General features: G+C 26.3%; 2 protein-coding genes across 4 annotated transcripts; one reads left to right on the top strand and one right to left on the bottom strand.

Annotated features, from left to right (window-relative positions):
* Positions 1–6,599: 6,599 nt before the first annotated feature.
* Positions 6,600–7,238, bottom strand: LOC129606932 (uncharacterized). Its single transcript, XM_055517579.1, has one exon. It carries the CDS (start codon positions 7,236–7,238, stop codon positions 6,600–6,602), a length of 639 nt encoding a protein of 212 aa, XP_055373554.1.
* Positions 7,239–16,424: 9,186 nt separating this feature from the next.
* LOC129606854 (protein bric-a-brac 1-like) lies at positions 16,425–24,547 on the top strand. 3 transcript variants are annotated; one of them, XM_055517454.1, is made up of 4 exons: positions 16,425–16,477; positions 22,654–23,072; positions 23,175–23,727; positions 23,791–24,547. In XM_055517454.1, exons 1-4 carry the CDS (start codon positions 16,429–16,431, stop codon positions 24,276–24,278), a joined length of 1,509 nt encoding a protein of 502 aa, XP_055373429.1. In that variant the 5' UTR covers positions 16,425–16,428; the 3' UTR covers positions 24,279–24,547. The 3 variants fall into 3 exon arrangements, with proteins under 3 accessions (XP_055373429.1, XP_055373428.1, XP_055373427.1); XM_055517453.1 differs by having other exon boundaries at positions 22,657–23,072; positions 23,175–24,547; XM_055517452.1 differs by having other exon boundaries at positions 23,175–24,547.

The raw sequence follows: 24,547 nt of genomic DNA, 5'->3' as shown, positions 1-24,547 counted from the left end.
ACTTAAAAAGAAATAATAATATTTAATTATGCAAAAAAAAAATTATTTTTTTACTTTTAAATTCTTATTTTATCCTGTATACAAAATAGCATTGATTATTCATATTTTTTTTAAATAATATTTAAAAAAAATGTCAGAATAAAAAAATGTAGGTATGTAACTACTATTTCTAAAATACAATAGTTTCTAACATTTAATTTTTTATTTGTATAATATGAAGAAAAAAAAACCATACAGATTTACAAGGAAAAATTTCTTTTTATGTTTAATTTATGAGAAGGTATTTTCTGCTTCCATTTTCTTTTTAATAAATTTAATTTTGAAAAAAAAATAAAATTATAAATAAAGGACAAAGTTTAAATGTTAAATGTGGAAATGTGAAAAAATTTATTTCAACAATAATATTACATTGTTATTATTATACAAAAAAGACCTTTTACTTTACTATACAAAATAATTCACTGTTTTATTGTAAAGGTTCAAAATTGTGGACTTTAAGTAAATGTCTATTATAATATTTATAATATCAAACCAAGCAAACTAACATTTCGAAATTTTTTTCCATCCTGCTTCTCGAGTTGATAAATCTCAAAGATGGCGCCGAAATTACAGATTTCCTTACTCTCTTGATATTTTTATCTTAATCTCAATAATTTTTCTTTTAACTGTTACTTACCCTACCATTTTCAAATGAAACAAAATCTTCTTCTTTGACCTTCAGTATGAATTAAAATACCAAATATATGATTACGTGGTTGACGTGGCCAGTGCGTCAGGTACACAACACCCCAATTAGCACAAATATGTCGTTTTTCTACCGCCACTCGTCACGTCGTAATTAGGCGTATTTATCGAGATTACTGGCCTATCTATCGACCTTTCTATCGACATATCGGCGTATCAGCAATCCTATCTATCGAGATTACTGGTGGCTTGAACCCTTAATGCCAATCTTCAATATCTCATCCAGCCCGTCACGCTTGCTCTGCCTCACGTCTACACATGCTCAGGATTTGACACTCGCAGACATGGAAAAGGGTCTCCTCCGTGTCCATCTTCCTGCAGCTCCCTATTCAAGGACAATCCTAACCTAGCCATATATTCGTCTAAAGGTAAATGTCCCTTGTAGACTGTCGTCAAACCAGGACTGTCTTTCTGGGGACATCTATCAATCCTAGGTGTTGAAATGGTAAATAGCTAGACCCAATCTAGCTAACAGTATATTTATTTCAAAAATCTACTTAGTACATATATGCATGAACTAATACATACATATATAATATTATATTTTATAATAAATGACATAAAAATCTTTAAAAATAATTTAAAAAATTAAAATAGATCAAATCAATTATTACGTATAAATTATATACATTGTATATACAAGTATATAGCATTTTGACGAATTTATAACAAAATAATAAAATTTTTGGTTATATTTTTGTATATTCAAAATATATAACAAAAATGAAAAGTAAATTCTATTTTAATTATAGAAAACAAATATTCAACTATCAATATTATATTTGAACATATTGTACCATTGGAATATTCGGATAAATTTGTCATATATTTAAAACAAAATATTAAACATTGAAATATTTATTTAAAATTGAAATAACATTTGAAATTCACTTAGTTTTTTTTTGTATTTTACTCCTTTACCTCTATGTATATATATAAAAATATTAAAGAAATTCATCAGAATTCGTACATACATTGTTGCAGACGACCAATATTATACATTTTATGTAGTTGTGTACAATCTATATGGGACTCTACATATTAAAATGATTCAAGGCCCGATTTTATGACAATGTTGTCTAATATTATTAAAACTTATCTATACATGTATGAATATATTCTAACAAACAAATTAAAATTAATATTTTAAATAGATTTTTGTTATAAATTTGATTGGATGCCTATTTGGTATTTTAATATTATTCGAATTATAACCAACCCAAACACAATTGATCTAATACATACATTTATACACAAATATTTTGATATATTTTTCTAAATATATATTACACATTTTAGTGTTATTATATATAAAAATTGTTAAATTTGAAATAATCATATTGGAAGGTGTTCTGTAACATTATTGGTAAATTTAGTTTTTATTTTATTTATATGAGATTTACCGTGCGTAATGAAAATTATCTAGATAAGTTAGTCCAATCGCATAACTTTCATTTAATACATACGGATCGCATTCTTAATTGCATTGAGCACAATTTAGAAGCATTATTCAAGCATTGGTCTCTCTATGGGAAAATCTAAATCGATTTGACGTGAACATCTGTAACGATTGATGAATGAAGTGCCAGCAATAAAAACATAAAAAATCAATAGTTAAAAAATACTACCACATATGTTGGATATAGTACATTTGTGTCAGAATATTTTGCAGAAAATTGATTCCGTCCCAAAATAGGCCAAAAGAAGGGTCATATAAAGAGTTGTCATTACATATTCGACATATTGTAGAAAAAAAAAATTGTTCTAAATGTTTTGTTACGGGCTTCTTTAAAAAAATTATTTGAGGTCTCTATATGTACTGCCATTGTATAACGACCGTTAAAAACTTAAATTAAATTCTGAAAGCGCGTGAATTTTGCAGAATGCATATACTACATGTACATGTACACAGGACAAGGAAGAACATCCAATTATCTAAAATCTTTTATAATACTAGCACACTTACTATAGTTGAATTATTGATGTACCCTCTTCTTATATTCTTTATAATTTTTTTTTCATTAAAAAATGTATAATAAATATAAATTATTAAATATTTTAAATATAAAGTTACATTCTAGATAAAAAAATTTTCTTAGTTTATACCATGTCATTTACACGTTTTTCCCATTTAATAATATTTACATATCCTTATACATATGTTTGTGCATATGTATATGCATTTATGTTGTAGAATAAAAACTATGTGTGTATTACAAAAATTTTAAATTTATACAAAAAGGATTCGTAATTAGATTTACGTAAATTAGTAATTTCACTTTATTAATTATTCAATAGAAAATAAATTTTCTTCTAAATAATTTAATATAATTTTAAATATAATTATATATGTGTATATACATATACTTTTAGTAAATTAAAAATTTTTTTTCAGTTTTTCTTTTTTCTTAAAGTTTAATTCATAATTAATGGCGCACAAACACATGTTTGTATGTAGATACTTATACTTAATAATATTGTAAAATATAAAATATTTAAAATAATTTAATGTAAAATAATTTAATAAAGATTCCCTTTTGTTCTATATAGACCTTCTTTACTATTAAATATTAAATTATTTAAAAAATATCACCCTTTTGAAATTAAATATTAATAATATATGTATTAAAATATCCACATTAAATAATAAAGATCAATGTAAGCCCGAAATGGGGTGTTCAAGTTTAATTGTTTAGTTCTTGTACAAAATGAATAAAATTCACAATATATACAGTTTTATCGACAGCTAAAGCTCCATATTTTTAATAATATGCCCTTATTCTAATCTCCCACTCTGTAAAAGGAAACACTAACAAATACTGTTAAATGAAAAAACATTCTGTGATAATGCTAAGTACTTAATAAAAATGATAAAGTTTTCCGATTCGGAGTTAGCATGAAATGACTTGAAAATTACTGAAAATAAAAAAATATAATGCAATGTGTCGTAGATCCTCGAATTAGAGAATCGGGTTAAATATAGAAAATGTTTAATTATTAATTAAAATTTTTATGAAATAATTACTTAAAACATAATATATTTTTAGCATTATATTACACTCTATGTATATCAGAATTAAATTTAATAAATTTAAATATTTTCTTCAGCAGCTTAGTCATAAAAAATGCAATACAAATTTTTTTTATAATTTATTGCAATTTGCAAGTGTGTAAAAATATGTCCTTCACTTGATATATATATATACATATTATTTATATTTTAATATAAGTAAAAAGGTAATATATTTTTCTTTTAATTTTTTAACAATAATAAAGCAGGGCAGTAAATTTTTTTTCAATTTATTTAATACTTATGCATATAAATCTGGATACATATACATACTTTTATACATATACACATACTCGTAATATATTCTTGTAATAATTTTTATACTCAAATATTTATCTTTTAGTGTCATCGCCACACTTATATCAACATTTTATTATGCAATTGGACAAGTATAAATGCTCGAACATGTTAAAAGTATGAAAATATAATTATGTAGTTTCGTGTCACCTTAGAAACAGTTTAAGACAATTGCTATATAATCACCCTAATTATATTGAAAATATATTAAAATTATGAAGTAACAAAATTTCGAACCGTTTTAAAAAATTTGCATATCTAATTTCTCAAATGATTAGGCGCTAATATATTACTTGGGAGTTTTTTTAAAATATACCTACGTATATACTGTAACATAAAATTCTTTAATAAAAGAATTGGCGAGAAAATGAGGAATACTGAGGAATTTATTCCTATATTATTTTATTACATGCATTATTATGGTAATTAACAAAACTCGAATTATATAAAAAAAGAAAATTAAATTTATATAAAATACGAGTACATAATAATTTTTATTAAACGTTTTAATATTAAACATGCATATTTTCAAAGTAATTATAATTTTACTAATTATTATTTACGGCATAGGAATTCCATCGTTCAAAGTAAGGTTTTTCTTAAAGAAATAAAACCAGCTTAATTTTAAATGAACCAACTAAAATCTATTTACATTGCTAAACATTTGCATACACCACATGCGTATATATGTATAACGAGCAATTTTTTTCTCTTTTGTTGATTCCCTAGGCAAGATATTCCCTAGATTTCTGACCAGCATTTCCAATTTTGACAACGTTTACAGGCTTCTGGGCTGTAATCGCCCAGAGTTCATTGTTTGTTATTGTTCTGGGATAGAAAATACCTCATATTACTATTAGGTATCTGTTGATATATGCCGGTGCTTAATTGAATACACTATGTGCGACAGCCATGTTTCACAGCCATAGAGTAGAAACGTTTTTACACAGGCATTGAATATTCTGATCTTGGTGGTGTTTGCCAAGTTGGATTTTTTGCGCCAGTTGAATAGATGTTTTATTCTTTAAGTCTCAATCTCTCTATTCAGTTTTGTTGGTGTTGATCTTCAGGCCGATCCCTGCATATCCATATATGTATGTATGACCTAAAAGATTATCGTGACCATACTCAATATCCTCCAGTCTGCTGACCAACCCTCATTTTATACTTTCCGGCATCGTATTCACTTTTCATTACCACATCCAGCACCACTGAAAAAAAAAACTGGTTGAGTGTACCCCTCCCTGAAGTTATTTGAATAGGCGCGCTTAGTTGACTGTTGTATACAACTCTGGAACTTGTATTCTCGTATTCTCTTATAGTGCAATGCATCCCAGATAGCTACATGTTTATTCTTGTCAGATGCCTGTCCGAAATCGACGAAGATACAATAGAGGGCACTATCTCACTCATTACAGGTTGTTCTATGATACATTACAGGTTGTTCCGAGTGATGTTAGAGCAGTTTATCATATTCATTGAATCCGGCCTGCCTTCTCCGTTAATTTCGCCTGTTGCCGATTCGATTCTACTCAATTAATTAGCTATCTACTCAACACGTTACACCTAATGTATAGCATTGAGTAAAGTGATACTCCTAAAATTCGTGCATTCTTAAAGATTGCCCTTCTTCCGCAGTTTTATAAGTATTCCTTCTCGCCATTTGTGATCTATTATATCGACCATAACTTTATCAAATAGTAATGTTGTCGCTGACAAACTAGTCGGTAAGTGTTACAATTAATAAAAAAATTATTATGTTTTAATGTAAATTTATATAACATTACAAATTTATCCACTTAAAACAACTACATAATTTCCTTTATTTACTTATATTTTAAAACAAAACATTGCTAAAAATATAATAAGGATATAATGTGCTCCAACAAGAATCCTTAAGAAACAGAAAAAGAATTGCATGTTTTTTTAAATATTTCTGAATAAATTTAAGACAAATTACACCGTCATTACTGTCTTGCATGATTCTATGTCTTTAAAATCTTTACCTTATAAATCTGATTTTTTTTTCATACACTTAAATATCTATTTAAGTAATTTTTTTTTAAATAATTTCTTAATTTTATCGGAAAAAAAATCTGTACTATTAACATATTAAAATTATAGGAAATTTCTAACCTGAATATAAATTTTAATGAAGTTATTAAAATTCTTTTTTTTTTGTATAAATAACATAGGTTATGAATATTTACAACTTTACAGATAGAAAAATGAAATTTTATACACGAATGAATGTTTGGAATATTGAAAATTCTTAATATGGCAATTTTATTTTATAACCAAAATTTTGAAAATGTAAAAATTCATTTTCTGGCTTAACTATATTAAAAATAGAATTTTTTGAAGAGGATTTTTAAAGAAATTTAAGTAGTTAGATGATAGAGAGGCTAAAATATAAAACAAACATTTTGTCTATGTAAAATGTTTGAAAATTTTGGAATTAATTTTCCGTCCTAATTTTAAGAGCTGCTTACTCCTCTTGGGAGCATAGGGCTTCCACTTGACATCTCCATCTTGTTCTATTTTGGGCTATTTGCTTGACTTGACTCCATGTTAGACCTGCGTTTTCTAGTTCTGATTTTACAGATCTACGCCAAGTGTTTCTGGGGCGTCCAGGTCTTCTTGAACCCTGCGGGTTCCACTCTAAGCTAATTTTAGCGATATTATTGGCGGGTTTTCTTAGAGTGTGCCCAATCCATTTCCATTTTCTTCTTCTTATTTGCCTTCCGATAGGTTCTTCGCCTGTTATTATCCACAGGTCTTTGTTGCTTATCTGTCTTATCCAGAATATGCGGCATATTATTCTGAGGCATCTATTGATGAATACTTGCAACTTTTGACTGGTAGATTTTGATGTTAGCCAAGTTTCGCTGCCATATGTCAGAACCGATTTTACACAAGACCGGAATATTCTGACCTCAGTCGTTCTGGATATCTGGCTACTTTTCCATATTGGCTGCAGTCTACTGAACGCCGCTCTTGCTTTCTTCAGTCTGTTGGCTATATCTTCTCGTGTTATGATGCTGCCCAAGTAACAGAAGCTGCCAACGAACTCTATTTGTTGGTTATTGAGTTCCAAACTGGCTGTGCTAGTAGAGTTTATTTTCATCGCCTTTGTTTTGTCTATGTTTATTTCTAAACCCCACAAGTTTGGCAAGTTTTTCAAGGTGTTTTAATTTGCTCTGCATGTCGCTGATCTTGTGGGACAGAAGGCAGGAGTCATCTACATAATTTAGATCCTCCAGATGTTGAATGAGACGCCAGATTATGCCCCTTCTCTGTGAGCAGACAAGTTACAAGATGTTATCTAGCACGATTGTGAAGAGCAGCGGTGAAAGTGGGCAACCTTATTTGACTCCTGACTGCGTGGTGAAGGATTCGCTTATTTTTCCTCAGTGTAATACTGCGAGCTCGGCTTCTTCGTACAGTGCTTGGATCAGGCGGACTATTTTGTCTGGGGTTCCCCTATCTTTTAACGCTTCCCATATTGCATCGCGCTTAATTGTGTCGAAAGTCTTCTTGAGGTCTATGAAGAGCATGTATAATGGTGTTCTGTACTCTATTGATTGTTCGACTATGATTCGAAGCGTATTTGATTGATCGACACAACTCCGATGCGGGCGGAACCCAGCCTGTTCTTCACGTATTGTTTCCTCTTGTTTTTCCCTTAAGCGATTCTGCATAATTGTTGCCAAGACTTTGTATGCTATGTTAAGTAGTGTGATGCCTCTCCAATTATCACAGTGAGTCAAGTTGCCCTTTTTTGGTAATTTGATGATAAGGCCCTTTTTCCATGACTGCGCAATCCTTTCTTCCCTCCAAGCTTGCGAAATATGTGGTTCTAACAGCTGGGCCATAATTAGTGCGTCTGCCTGAAGTAATTCCGCTGTTATGCTATCACTGCCTGCAGCCCTGTTATGTTTGAGTTTTTGTATGACTGCTTTTATTTCGCTAATATTTGGGGGATCTTCAGAGATTCTTAAGTTTGTTTGTCTTCTGACTGGGTTACTATCATGTACTTCTTCGCTGGTCGTATGTGTTACGTTGCTAATTGTTTCGAAGTGCTGTTTCCATATTTCTATCTGGGCCTCTTCATTTGTCACTAGGTTACCGCTACGGTCTCTAACAGGGCGGGTTGTGTTTTCTTTTTGCCCGGTGAGATTATTAATTATTCGGTGCAAGCCACGCATGTTGTTCTGGTTGGCGTGTTGCTCCGTCTGGGACGCCATCCTTTCGAGATATCTCCGTTTGTCTCTTCTAGCAGCCTTCTTTATTTGTTTTGCTAAGTTCTGGTACTGTGGAGATTTGTTGTTGTTTTCATTGATCGCTAGTTGCTTAGCATTTCTCCTTTTATTGATGAGGTCCCAAGTCTCGTCAGAGATCCATGTTTTACGTTGTATTTGTTTTCTACCTAGTGTTTCTTCGGCAGTCTCTTGAATCTTAGTCACAATTTCTTCCTACGGGTGTTCTTGGTCAAGTGGTAACTTTTCACGCAGTCTACGGGTATATCTGCAAGCAGTTTGGGAGTTCTGGAGTTTCTGTATATTGAAGCGTCTGTTTCCGTTGGTATAGTGCCTTTTTCTTCCCATTTTCAGCATGATATCGCCTGTCAGCAGCTCGTGATCACTATCTATGTCTGCTCCTCTTCTATTTCTCACATCTAACATGTATTTTCTCCATCTTCGGCTGATACACATGTGATTGATTTGATTTCTTGTCTTCCCGTTTGGCGAGGACCACGTATATTTATGTATATCTTTATGGGGGAAGATGATACCGCAGATGCTGAGTTCGAAGGTCTGGCAGAGTTCTATCAGTTTTTCTCCGTTATTGTTTTTACTCCCCATACCGTGTGTTCCCATGATTTTTTGTAGACCGCTGTTATTGCTACCCACTTTCGCGTTAAGATCGCCCATCACTATGACTATATCGCTTTTGTGAATTCCAAGCAGAGTTGTTGTGAGGCTGTTATAGAAGTCATCCTTCTTTTCGTCATCGGCTTCTTCAACAAAATTTATTATTTAAATAATTTATAAATAATTTACAATATTTTTACAACATTTTTTATTACAATTTATTTTTGTTGCAAATTTTCAATATTTTATGTTGAAGCTTTTTAAATTAATTACAATGCAATCTACATTATGTAAAGCATGAATAATATTAACGTAGAAAAATTAATATTTCTTTAAAGACTGACAAAAAATTTGGATATACTGCTGATTTAAATATTTATTTTTTTTTTTGTTTATCTGCATATACACTTACAAAATTCATATTTTAATTAGTCCACTTCAAACAACAAAACTAAAAATGAAATTTTTGTTTTCATTTTAAAAAACAAAACACAACAAGAAACATAAAAAAAAAATATTTTCAAACCTTAGGAAATGCAATAAAGCAAATAATTTCTTTTGAAATTCTAAATTACAAAAACGGGTTACAAAAAAAAAGAAACAAGGAGCACACAAAAAACACCACCATATTCTAATACTAAAACTTTTCAGTTTTCTTTTTTCTTCATCATTCTTTCTTTTATTTAAATATTATTCGGTCATTTCTATTGCATGCCATATTTAAATCACAAAGTAAAGTAAAAAAAAATTATTTCAACTATTAAAAATTTAAGGACTTTTTTTTAAGTTTATTTTTTTACAAGCCTAAAGTTAAAAACAAAAAAAAGCAGCATAAAACCTTTTCTAGGTACACAAAAAAAATTTTTATTTTATGTTTTTTGTTTATGAGAAAAGCTGCCGCTGAAAAGAAGAGTTAAAAAAAACCTAGTTAAAAAAAAAATATAAAAAAAAAACCGAGGAAAATTAGCAAGTCAAATGTTCAATTTGCAAAACTGTAACAATTTTTGTTCTTTCGTTTATTTTCTTTTTCTTTTCTGTTAACAGTAGAGCAATCAAAAAGCAACAGAAATGTTGTTTTCGTTCTTTTTTTTTTCAAACTATAAAATGAAATTCAACCTCTCCTCGTGTTTTTCTGTTGCTGCTCCTTAAGGTATCAGCCTTTCTACCCCTTGCTTTCTTACGTTTTTTTTATATATTCACAAAAGTATTTATATATATGTGTGTGTGTGAGAAATGTATAATTTTATATTTAAGTTTTTTATTTCATTCTTTTGTTATTTCAAAAACTGCTGCTGCTGCTACTGCTACTGCTATTGTTTTCAACCATAAATAAGAGTGTTTACAACAAAATTGTTATGTTTTTTTTTCCATTGACTACAAACAACATTTAAACGCCCAGTTTGTTTTTAAATATGAGTTACATTATATTTTATTTTTATTTTTTTTTTTTTTTCATTTTTTATTTTAAAATTTAAAAATTTTATGAATTTTCCCTTTCTTTTTTTTTGTTTGTTTTTAATATAATTCATATTTTACTCCGTTGATCTCTCCGCCTTTAATCTAATTCTAATATAATAAATACACTTATAGTTATACACATCCTTTCTCCCCTCCCCCCCCCCCCCCCCCCCCCCCCCCCCCCCCCGGCCGTTTTTTATTGTAAAAAAAATATATAGTATATAACACTATTATTAACTTACTGTAGTAGTACCACCTGAATCAAAGTGCTTAAGAAGGTCCTTCCGGTTTTTCAAATCACAAAGTGTTGTAACACACTATATATACTATATATACATATGTGTTAAAACGAAAACAAAATTAAAACCGATAAAAGGAACAAAACAAGAAGGAATTGTAGCTGTATAGTTTTTATGGTTGTTGAAAGAAAGTTCAAAAAAAGAAAAAAAATTGTAAAAATAAAAGTGAAAATGAAATCTGAACTGAAAATTACAGCGTACTTTAATATTTTCTTGTTATGAAGGAGTTTATTATATGCATTCTAGCATATTATTATGCTAGTTTTGCTTTCAAAACTTCCAGTTACATATAAATTATTTTTTTTTGTTTTTGGTTAATTTTTTCTTTTTTAAAATATAAAAACAAAAAAAAAAAAAATTAAGAAAATTTCGCTGTTTTTTTTTCACTTTATTATTTTGATATTCTCTTTATAATTTTATATTTTTAATATTTGAATTTATTTTTTTTTTTGTTTTTTGACTTTATTTGTTAATTTTATTTTATGATTGTATACTCGTACCTAAAAGAAAAGTATTCTTATTATTATAATAAACAAAAATGTTAAAACTATATTTGTGATAAAACGTTTGTTGTTAAAATTTTCTTTAAAGTAGTTAAAGCAATCGCAGTTATTCGCACTTGCTTTGTACTCATACATTTAATATTGTATATGCATTTATACCTGCATCTGTTCATACTTAATATGATTCTATACCTAAACGGCGCGCAATAAACCACTTTGAAATCAAAAATTTAGCCCAACTTCTTTTAAATAAATTTGCACATACAATATATGCAAAACGGGTAAATGCAAAACTCTGTTAAAATCAACCATTTCTAAAAGAAGTACAAAATGGAAAACGTCGCGCGTTTATATGCAAATTTAGATAAAACATAAAAAAGATAAAAAAAACGTTGTAGATAGAAAATTCTACTACTAATGTTAGATAAAAAAAGTTTTAATTTTCTACTTCTGACATCCTTAAAAATTTTTATTACAAACTGTCATATTATGAACTGACAAATTGTTAAACGTCAAATTATGTATCGATTGTTTTTTTATATGTTATCTAACGAGTTTTGAATAAAAACGATATATGTAATATACGTATTTGGAATAAGTGGACAATTGGATATACACGAATGCTTTATAAATGAAAATCTCGGTTAAATGCAACCAATTTTCGTAAAAATCAGTGTACACATTCTCTCTATATATACGCCTTCTTTTATTGAATTCTCCACAAAAATGCAAAAAATAATTTTTTATCCTTAACTTTGAATGAAAAAAAGCACTTTATGTTAAAATCATCGTAATATATACAAAACCAATTATATTATGTATAATACTTGATTATCTTCAATTATCACGTAATTTTGCAAATAACTTTTAATATCTCTGGTAAACCATTTTGGAGAATTATTGTTTGTATTATAATTTGTTAATATTAAACATTTACATATATGTATTCATCCTAGAAAAATTATATTTTCAAGGAAACTTTTTAAATATGTATGTGTGTATAAGTGCATGGCAATTCAAAAAGGGAAGTTAAAAAAAATTTATAATTCAAAAATTAAAAAAAAATGAAACATTTCTCTAATACGGGATTGTAATAAACAACTGCTATACAACTATTGTTACCATACAGTATTTCTAATTTTTTTTAAATATGACTGATGTTTCCGATTTTATATAATAAAGAAAAAAACCGTTAGTAATATAATTTAAGTAAAACAAAAACAAAACGGTTCTTCTTGGTACCTTAATATTAATTTTTTTTTTGTTTGAACTTTTCATATTTAGTTGGTTCCCTTTTCATTCAGGCATAAAACAATATGTAATTCTAGGTACCACTAAATTTTCTATAGTTTTTGAACTTTCTGGTTTTACAATAATCAAATTTCAAAAATTATAATATATGTGTGTACATATATTGTGTACAAATAACAAATCAGAACACATAGATATTTTTATAGATAAGCGTGTATTAAATTGGCCTTACCGTTTGTAACGATAAGAAATAATGCTCTGAGATATAGACTCAAGTATATGTTTTTGATCAACGTCGTATTCTGAATTGATTTAGCTATGTCTATCCGTCCGACCGCTCGAACAATAATTCAAAAACTAGTTGAACTAAGTTTTCCAAATTTTCACCAATGATTTATTATGGTGAATGTCAGAACCCTATTTAAATTTGATATGATTGGGGTACTGGTTCGTGTATTACCATACAACTTCATAAGCTGCTTGTTCATAACTTAAAAACTATTGAAGCTACAAAGCTGAAATTTGGAACAAACGAACTTGGTAATTGTATAGATTTATATGTTAATTACATACTATATATGTATAAAATAGCACTATACATAAAAAGTAAGAGGTTGTTTGAAATTGTATGCTAATTATCTCCGACATTTAAAATTATTTATTCGTACGGGTATCACAGAGTAGACACGGTCAACTATATCTATTCTCGTTTTACTTGTTTTGAAAACTTTTGGAAATGTAAAATTTTTTTCACATTTTCCTTGTTTTTAAATAAAACCTATGACCTTTAATATAATATTATACTTATACAATAAATTATAATTGATCAATAATACAAAGTTGCTAATTTTTCAGTATTTTATAAATTTCAAAAAATTTCTGAATTGTTTCTGTCGGAAATTATTATAAATATAAAGGAAATTAAAAAAAATCTCTTCAATCTCGAAATTCAAAAACAAAATGCTAAAAATATTAAATCTAATAAAATAGCATATTTTCGTAATTAAATATGATTTATAAAATCGAAAATTTAAAACTCATTTTATTTTCGCCTCCGTTCATATAATATGTAGTATTTGTTTTCGAAATTTTATAGCCTCGTAAATATGCCTAAGTTGCATCAAATAAACTATCAAATGAACATCATGCTGACGAGCTCTATTTGTTGGAGCTCCAGAGTGGCTGTGTTGGTGCAGTTTGCTTTCATAACTTTAGTTTTATCTATGTTTATTTTCAGACCTGCATGCCTGGCAAGTTTTTTAAAGGTATTTTAATTTGATCTGCACGGAACTGATCCGTGAGGTGTCATTCGCAAGAATCTTGTTATAGGTAATAGTTAAGATTTCAGATTGTTCCCTTCCTCTTTAAGCAGGCGACTTGTAGTATGTTGTCTAGCACGATCTAGCAAAAAACAGAGGTGAAAGTGATCAACCCTGTTTTACTCCTTATTGGGAAGTAAATGACTTGCTCATTTTTCCTTACAGTCCTTGAAGCATATGGATTATTTTGTCCTGGATTCCTCCGTCTTTTAGCGCTTTCTATATTGTAACGCACTTAATTGTATCGAAAGTCGATGAAGAACATGTATAGCGGTGTTCTGTACTCTATTGGTTGTTCGATTATTATTCGAAGAGTGTTTCGCTAGATCAGCACAACTCCCATGCGGGCGGAGCCCAGCCTGTTCTTAACGTATATTATCTTCTAATTCAAGCAAAACTTGTTTTAAAATGTTCGTCTGTATTGTTTTTAACTGTTTTGCGGTATCTTTATATTATTATTTTATGTTCGATTGAGAAATCATTGTAAGTGGTAGTACGAATTAATTGTTTTATAATAGTCCGGGATGTTTGTGTGATAAATATAAACTGATTGTAACTACGCTGCTAATTTTTAACTGTTCACACTAATCATTAAAAACGGCTGCTACAATTTAACCACAGTACTCCCAAAATATACTATGGGTAAAAATTTATTAATATTGCTGCATAACATGTTATTTTTTTTTATTCGCAAGAAATATATAAATTTATGTGTATCGACTATAAAATTTCGGTCAATTTGAATTTCGAATAATGTATTAATTTTTATATTATATTTTGTTGCAAAATCAAAAGTATATGCTTAGCATTCTTAAATAATAAAAAAACAATGATGAAAAAGAAAAAAACAGTAGCCCATCAAAATTAGATTATAAGCATAAGAGGATTTCTAATTTTTTTTCTTATTTCCCATATATTTTTTTTTTACTTCAATAAAAAATAATTTGCAGCTGCATTCAACTTTGGAAATTATATTGTAACTCATTTTGATGGCTCTTTTTTTGTTGGTTAGTTTTTTTTTTTTAAATTTTGCTTTCTTGATTTCATTTTCTTTTCACTTTTTATATTTTACATTTCTTATTCTTTTCATACTATATTATTTGCATAAATCATAAAACGATTATTATATGTTTTCGATATATTACAAGCTACTGTCAGCAACTTCTTGAATTTTCTATTCAACGACCGCATCTATACAAGAGTTTAAAAAAAACGAAAATAATATTTATCTCACACTCCATAATTCTGCTGGATCATGATGAATATAATATACCGTATAATATACGAGATTAAAAAAATATATACAAAGAGTTATACATGCATACACATACATATGTTTATAAAATATACTATGTCAGATATAAAGAATAAAATATTTGGTTTATACATCATAAAAATATACTCAAAAAATAATCATATAAAAAATGATGGGGCTACAGGGAAAAGAAAAACAGTCCAACATTATATAAAGAATAAAATAATATAAAATATTGAATCCCGAAAAAATGAAAAAAAAATAACACAAAATTAAGAATTCAATATAAAAATGTTAAAAAAAAAGATTTAAAACTAATATTATAAGAAAAAATTTAAGAAAGATTGAATATACGAAAAAATACAACACTGGTTAACTTTTTTGTACAATGCAATAAATTTTTTTTTACATATACAAATACATAGGTACATAAAATATGTTGGTAAATTATTGTTTATTTTCTGTTACACACTGTAAGTTGGTTAATGTTTTTTAATAATTTAAAAAGTAAAAATGAAAAACAAAAAAAAGGCTAAAAACACTGACAAAAGCAGAATAAATAATAAATATTATGAGCCATTTATCTTATTAAAAACAACAAAACAAAAAGTGCTATTTCTCAAATACAGAGGTTTAAAAGTGTTCGATTGAATTTAATTTTAATTAAAATAAAACAAAAAAAATTTTATATTTCCTATGACTGAATAATTTACTTATAAATTTTCTTGCATATTTTTAGTAGAAAAAATGCAATTATTTTGTTCAATCAATTATATCTAGAAAGAATTTAGATTTGATATTCGAAATGCAGGAATACACAGGTTTATTACAGCCATTGAGATACAAATCTCATCAAAAATATTTTCTTTCCGTTTTTTTAACATGGCCAAATCAATTTTTATTTAAAGCACGTTTAAAACATTTAAAATTTTGTATACAATACGATATCGAAAAAATAAAAAAAAATTTGTCTCTCTTTTTTATTTCTAATTTTTCAATTAAAATTTTAAACTTTACTTTCTAATAATTTTTACTAATCATCAAATCTAAAGTTGGAAAAATTATTAATGAGGTCCAACAAAACTCTTACATTAAAATTTGGTTATAGTAATTGTTCTCAGATTTACTAATAGCCTATGGTATCGTAAAAAATATTTTTCAAATATCATTTAAATAATTTCTGTACACCCTATATTTAATATTTAAGATATAAAATCCGAGAAAAAACAAAAACATTGTTTTTTCTCTTTTCTTTTCTTAAATTAACAAAAACTCTTATATTTCTTTTAAATAATATTAACAAAAATTTGATTTTAATTTTATATTTTTCTTTATTTCGTTTATTACAGGCTAAACTTATGGAAAACTCTCACGCATGGTTGGGAGCATCGACATCTTCTATAGCTGGTAAGTGCTTGTAATTATCCAAAAAAAAAAATAAAAATCTACAAGAAAAGTAAAAAAAAGTACCAGAAATCTAAGGTGATTTGTACTTTTTGCTTTTTATTTCTCATTAATATAATGATAAATATTAATATATATGTATGTACGTATACAATAGTATTTATGCATATGCATGTTTGTAAATTTCATACATACATACTATATGTAATGTAAATCTTAAAATTTAATATAAATTCCCATTCCAACATCATTATTTAAAGTTAATAAGAGAAAGAACAAAACACATCATCACCTTATTATTTTGTTAATCTTAATTTTCGAAAGTTATTTAATAATTTTTTAAATGTTCTGCGAAAATAATATCGTACGTGCATGTGTATGTTGTACATATGTATGTATTTATATGAATTACATGAGAACTGAAAATTTAAAAATGAGTACCTAGTTTTGTATACTCCCTGTCTTTGTGCATAAAATATATTAAATATTGAGAGAACTAGATTGATTTTTAAGGAAACAAAAAGAGACACACACCCTTGTAAAAGCATATACGTCATATACATTAAATATGGGCGCCGACTGTAAATATACTATAATTTTCGATTAAATCTTGTAACAATTAAAAAACAAAAATTTCTATCTTTTGTTTTATAATTCCAATGATAGTTAAATTTATTTAACATTTTTATAGACATACACATACATATACATTATAAGTTTAAAGATGAAAATCATTCGAAATAAAATCAAGCATAAATGATACAGGTTATATACATTGTCAAATAAACAAAATACAGGGTGAGAACATATTAACGGTTAACTACTTGTTAAAGAGTCTCTTGGAATCTTCTTAATTTTCAATGTAATTCATCAGACAAAATCAAATTTAATAAAATGAAAAATAAAGATATAACATTAAGAAAACTACTAATTTTTAGATTTTTTTTAAGATACAAGTCAAATCCTAATGTATTGTACGTACAAATGATGATAATTTCCATAAGTAGAAAATTCTAACAGGTATTATTGTTATTTTTATGAGAAGGAACTTTTTTAGGCAAATTTAGTTTTGAAGTTTGAAGTCTCAGCTTTTATGGATTTTCGTCGTGGACCTACTGGAATCCATGAAAGGTGTCACTTATTTTTTTCAGAATTGAATTTATTATAGAGGGTTATATATACATAAAAGTTATTAATTTTAATTATTACATACATATATTGAGATTACTTAGAGAAATTTTTAGAGTAAAAATATAAGACATTTGTACAATTATGATTTATAATTATGGATCGGTGTGTTTTGTTTTCTTTTATTCATTATTTAATACACAATATTTTTTAAGTGCTCATATTAATTTACTATAATCTATCATATATGTTTGTACACACGCACAAGATTCTTTTTATTATAAGACACGATATATGTATAACAATCTTTTTATGAATATTTGATTTTAAATTATTTTTACTTTTATTAATGGACTCGAAATTATAGGTTTGTTAAACAAATTTTTTTCTTATTATTTTATAATTTTTACTTTTCAATTGTTAACACCCACTATAGTACTTAATATATGTACAATAAACTAATTACCCTAAAAAATCAGGACCATCCATTAGAAACACTTTTTTTTCTTGATCAAAAGAAAATACATAGATATGGAAAATATATAGCACATTTACATATACAAATTAATATTTTAATAATTCCGAAAATTGATTTTTATTGGCTTACCAAAATAAAAAACTAAAATAAAGAAAAAACATTCCTATTTTAAAATGAGTTTTAACTTTGTTGATTCTTTTTTCCTTAAAGAGTTCAGAAAAAATGGTGTTTTAGTTTCAACTTAAATGAAATAGATTAAAATCATTTGTAAAATCACATTAGAAGAGCAATCAGAAAAATATGATCGGAATTCTCAGAAAAAATTGAATCAAATTCGTCACTACTTTTGTACATTACAAAACATAAACCGATTGTCCTGTAATTGACTTATTTTTGGCTACAACTTGCGTCTTTAAAATGATACGCAGTTATCGTTACAATTTATGTAAAAATATATGTATTTTATTGATACAGAAGCAAGCAATTATGTATATATACATGTAAAAATCACATACAATATGCATATACATAAGAAATAATAAATGTTGTCAAATAAATAAAAATCAAATGTCAACAAAATAAATGCAATATTTAATTTATACTTTTTTTTATGAATAAAAATATATTAATGATATACATATGTACATATATACAAAGATTTACCAAAAAGGAAATATGTATATGCATGTTCGTGTACTTCGTATTCTTCTTATATGCTATCAATATAGGTTTATATATACACCTCCCAGTATTGAATTAAATTCCTTAATTTTTTTACCATTTTTTTTATATAAATATATATGTATATATGTATATTGTATAAATATTGTATTGTATACACAATAAATATATAGGCATGCAAAGGTAAATTTCCGAGCACAAAAAAAATTAATAATAAAATAAATAAATGAATAAGAAAATAATAAAAAAAAAATATTCTTAATTTTAAAGACCCAAAAACGAAAAACGGTCTCGCAATTTATCATTTATTTTCTTTTTTTTTATTTAAAATTAAAATAAAATATTTACATTGAGGCGAAATATAATAGCGCTTGGACGGTACACCAGCGTCCATAAGGTACATAATATTTATGTACTTACTGCACATACCTACATTTTTTATATGTACTTATGTATATTAATACATTATAATATATTTAATATATGTATACACGCACATCTATATATTTTATAAATATAAAAATATTTATATAATGACAAAGCTAAGAAGACAAATAATAATACCTATATGGAGAATAAGAAATTACGATAAAATTTAAAAATGAAAAAAAAATAAAAGAACGCGTTCGTAAATTGAATATTTACTTAATAAATATAAATAAATATTAAAAAAATAAAGAAAAGAATTATTTTTAAATAAAAAAATATTATGCAGATATATTATACTTATATTATATCCAAGGCATTCAAGGAAAACTAACGTATATAATTAAGGCAGAAGTGATAGCACGTCAAGTTTTAAGAGTAAAACCCATTTTTAGGAAAAACTGGAACATTACAACAGTTGTTTTAAACACATTTGAAAAAATGGGAATGTTTATTATCTGCTTATTCTTGAACTAATAATTGAAAGGGTTATGTTAAGAAGAATCGGGAAAATTTTGAAAATCTTTAATGATGGTTTGTGACTAAGGTGGAGGAGAAAAGGCTGTTGTTTTTTTTTAATATATAAATAATAAATTGTATTTAAAGCAATTAATATAACAACGATTTCATCTTTACTTGTCTAAAAAAACTTTCAATCATATTTAATAAATATTTTTTATATTGAAATTTAACTTTATAGGTTTTTGAAATCATAGTATGTGCGTTTTTCCAAAATATAATAAGATAACGAGTGTTTTGAGGGGCTTTTTTCTCTTTTTAATTTAACTATCTTATATAAAATTTTAAGAACTGTAGTAAAGTTTTCTAGATGATCGCAGATTTAAATTATCTGTATATACTTATACAGATAATTATATTTTGTGTTGGCTTACGCAGTTTTTACTTACTGCCACAGACATACACTTGCATACAATATATATATATTTATAAAGATTCTATAATATACATTAGTAGAATATGAGAGTTTTAAACATACGTTTTTTTTTTATTAATATTTTCATTTTAATTTATTTTCTTTCCGTTTAAAATGTAAGTATATATTTGCGCGCAATACGATGATGGTCTTTCGAGTAAATATTAAATCTCGCAGTATAAAACAATCTTCTGTTTATTATACTCGTAATATGTACATTTTTCTTTTAGTTATTTATATTTAAAGAAACGAAACAAAAAATGTAAAAAATATACCTACGTAAATATTGTATATTTGTATATATTAATATTAAAACCATACCATATTTTACCATATTTTTCTATACTTATACATACATTTATAGTTATATATACATACATAGGTACATACATATTTCGTTGTCTTTCTTTTTCAAACTTTTATTCAAATATTTTATATATAGAGTTCAGAAAACTTTATATAAATTTTGATTAAAAGATGCCGCCACCTTTCGTATTTTGAAATAAAAACAAATATTAAAAATAATAAATAATGTGTAATGAATTAAAAGGAAAAAAAAGTATAATAAATGTAAAAAAAAAATTATGAATAATAAAAATATTTTATTAAGAAAAAAAAAGACATAAAACAAAAAAGAAATTCTTAAGTTCATACATATGTACATATATATGCATATGTATGTATATGTACTTGTACAAAAAATTACTTAATATTTTCTTAAACAATTTCAAAAACAAAAAATAAAATTAAATTTATCAATTTTATGTTGAATTACATAAATTATGTATAATTTCTTCATTTATGATTATATACGTGAGTATGTATGGATTTAATTTTTAAAAGAATTACGCCTAGGGTCTAAAAAAGGACTTTTAAACTTCATGTGCTTCAGAGCTCAATAATTTTGCTGACACGGAAATTCAACAGATTCTGTTAATATTATATTATAAAAAAATTAAAAATACATTTTAGAAAACGATTTTTCAAATACACGTACATATTCTTACATACCTACATAACTTAGTCAATGCACACACATGTTTTTAATACACACTTTTCAATATCCAATTTATTATTATATCTATACGAACCTCTAAATATAAGTAATAATTTCTTTAAAAAATTATTCGTACATACATATGTATTTATGAATATAAAATAATTTATATAATATTAGAAAATATATACATATACATTTTTTTAATCTTTTATTAAAACTTACAAAAAAAAATTTAATTTTCTTATTAAAAAATACCCGTGTAACAAAATTTTGTATTACAACTGAATTTTATTGAAAAATTTATACAAAACAAATATTCAATAAATGTGTATATGTATATGTATGTAATTCTACAAACCTTGAATTTTAATATGCACTTTTTGATAATGTACATTTATATATTAAATTCTTGAAGATATTAAGCAATTACTAAGAAAAATCCATAAAATTAATCATATTTAATTCTTACATAATATAAGTACATATTGAGGTGCAAGCGTTTTCATCTAAATATTTTATAGTAATAATTATTGTTAAACGGGTAAAATATATGAACAGACAAATTTGTACATTCATACATACATATGTGTATGCAACAAAAATATGAACTATGAAAATGAAGAAATAAAAGAAAATTAATTTTTTTTTGTTCAAATTTTGTTTAATTTCATGGAATGACGAAAAAAAAAAATTATTGTTTGTTTACATGAGTGTTAACAAGATTTTTTATTTATCATTTTTATTAAAAAAAAAAAAATTATAATTTTCTTAAGTTAATTTTTTTAATTTTCAAAAGAATTTAAAAAAAAATAGAAAAGCAATAATTTTTTTTTAACCCTACCTTATAGATACAAAAATAAACAATAAAATAAAAATTATTTTATAGTACTAAACATATATAAATACAAAAATACGTAAATACTCATGTACATACAAAGATTTGTATATGAAGACATTATATTAATACAAACCATATTTTTAATATAGTCGGGATGTACATATGTGTGTGTATGTATGTTAAATGTTCTCCTTCTTCACTTCGCCATTTAAATGAAAAAAAAACATTTACCCAAAAATTTAAAACAAAAAAATTTTAAAAGTTAATTAACAAAATTTTTGCTTTCCACTCGAACTCTTTTTTATAAACCTTTAAATAATTTAGAAATGTACATACATGCATACATTTTTTTTTGTTGTTAATAGTATTGAGTTCAATTAAATTTCGATCACTCCCATATGAAAATTTTTATTCGAATTGAAAAAATCGAATTTGTAATAAATTTAAATAGTTTTTTTTTAAATTTTTGCCTTAACTAAGTAAAGTTGCCTTTGTACATACCTTAACATGTTCTGTAATAATAAATAATACATACATACACACTATTAAAATTATAAATTACAAAAATTTAAAAAAAATCTTATTGCTCAAAATACGTACATGCATATATATATTTCATCCCTATAGCAAAATAACATAATAATTAATTATAAAGTTTAAATACGTAAAATTTTTTTTTATTATTAAAAACAAGCAGACAGTTATCAATACCAATTGCAGTCAATGTGGCAAAAATGTTGGAATACAAATCAAAATTTAATGCATCATTTACGATTCCGAGAACGAGGTCCTTTAAAATCATGGAGACCTGAAACTATGGCCGAAGCTATATTTAGTGTTTTAAAAGAAGGCTTATCATTATCGCAAGCTGCAAGAAAATACGACATTCCTTATCCAACATTTGTATTATATGCAAATCGAGTTCATAATATGTTAGGGCCTTCTATTGATGGCGGAACTGATTTACGACCAAAAGGACGCGGACGACCCCAAAGAATTTTATTGGGTATATGGCCAGATGATCACATTAAAGGTGTTATTAAAACAGTAGTTTTTCGTGATGCAAAAGAATTAAAAGAAGAATCAATGCATTTACAATATGGTAGACATTCGGTAAGTAATTTTTTAAATACTAAAAAAAATAAATAAAAAACAATAATTTAAATTTAAGTGCTCTATTTTGATTTTTGTTTTTCTTTTTTAAACTTTTTGTAGCCTGTATTTCCATTCCAAGAGGGACCTTTAGGATATCCTGGTGGTCCATGTGCAAATGGTATGCCTCCTCAAGGTTCCGATTCAATGAGCCCAGAAGCAACCGCTGCAGCTGTTGCTGCTGTTGCACATAATTTAAGACAACAAATGCAAATGGCAGCCGCAGCACATCATCCTGATTCACCTGGAAGTTTATTTAATCTTCCATCACATTTACAAGTAAATCATCCGTCAATTAGTGGAGCAGGTACTCCATTACCAAAATCTAATTCACCAACTTCAAGTAATGAACGTAATAATAGTAGAGAAAGTAATAATAGTAATAACAATGGAAATAACAATAACAACAACAATAATAATAATCATAATAGTGGGAATACAACTGGAATACATAATTCCAACACATCTTCACAAAGGCATTCATCACATCAATCAATGCTTCCAAATCCAAATACATTAGCTAGCCTTGCTGGTTTACCAGGATTACATATGATACCTGGTTTAAGCAATACACAAATTAGTCGTGATTCAAATTTAGATAGTAATAACACACGGGGTAATAATAGTGGTGGCAATAGTAATAATAATAGTCATTCAATTAGTATTTATTCAAATGCAGGTTCTGGTAATAATGATAATACAAATAATGGTAATAATTCAACAAAAAATCTAAATCAACATTCATCTGATATGTCTAGCCATCATCATCAGCATCATCATCAACATCATCAACATCATCATAAGGAAATTCCAAGAAATGATTCTCCAATGGAGTTAGCACATGATTTACGTATGAGTAGTCCAGATAATAGTCCACTTAATTCTCATTTACAAATTGCATTGGAACCATCAGTTAATTTATCTGTAGGCGTTAGTGGTATGAGATACAAATCATCAAGGGGATATTCATCATCTCCTCATTCTGATCATCATTTATTTCAAGATGATATTGCTGAATTAGTTTCGGCTGGTAATAATAACAATAATAGTAATAATAATAACAATAACAACAATAGCAGTAATACCGGTCGTAATTGTCCACCGAATTTTAAAGAGCCTTCATCTAGTATCAAAATTGAACCAATGACTGAATGTCGAAGTGAATAAAGATTATGTAATAATAACTTTCATTTAAAATAAACACCGAGCTATATAATATACATACCTAGTACATTAATGAAAACCATATTTGCTACGCATTCAAAATACCAAAAAAAAAATTTAAAAATAAATAATTAATGAAATGAAAAAAAAATAATTAAAAATTTCTTTTTATTTTGTTAAGTTATAAACTTATCTATGTATAATTATAAATCAGTATATGTACATTAATTATGTAATTATAATTTTTTCTTTGTTTTTACTGTAAAACAAAA

Source organism: Condylostylus longicornis, unplaced genomic scaffold (assembly GCF_029603195.1).
Source record: "Condylostylus longicornis isolate FDR11 unplaced genomic scaffold, ASM2960319v2 ptg000022l, whole genome shotgun sequence".
In the NCBI taxonomy this organism is placed as follows: Eukaryota; Metazoa; Arthropoda; class Insecta; order Diptera; family Dolichopodidae; genus Condylostylus; species Condylostylus longicornis.
The sequence above is the reverse complement of the archived record's forward strand: the minus strand, read 5'-3'. Positions and strand labels throughout refer to the sequence as shown.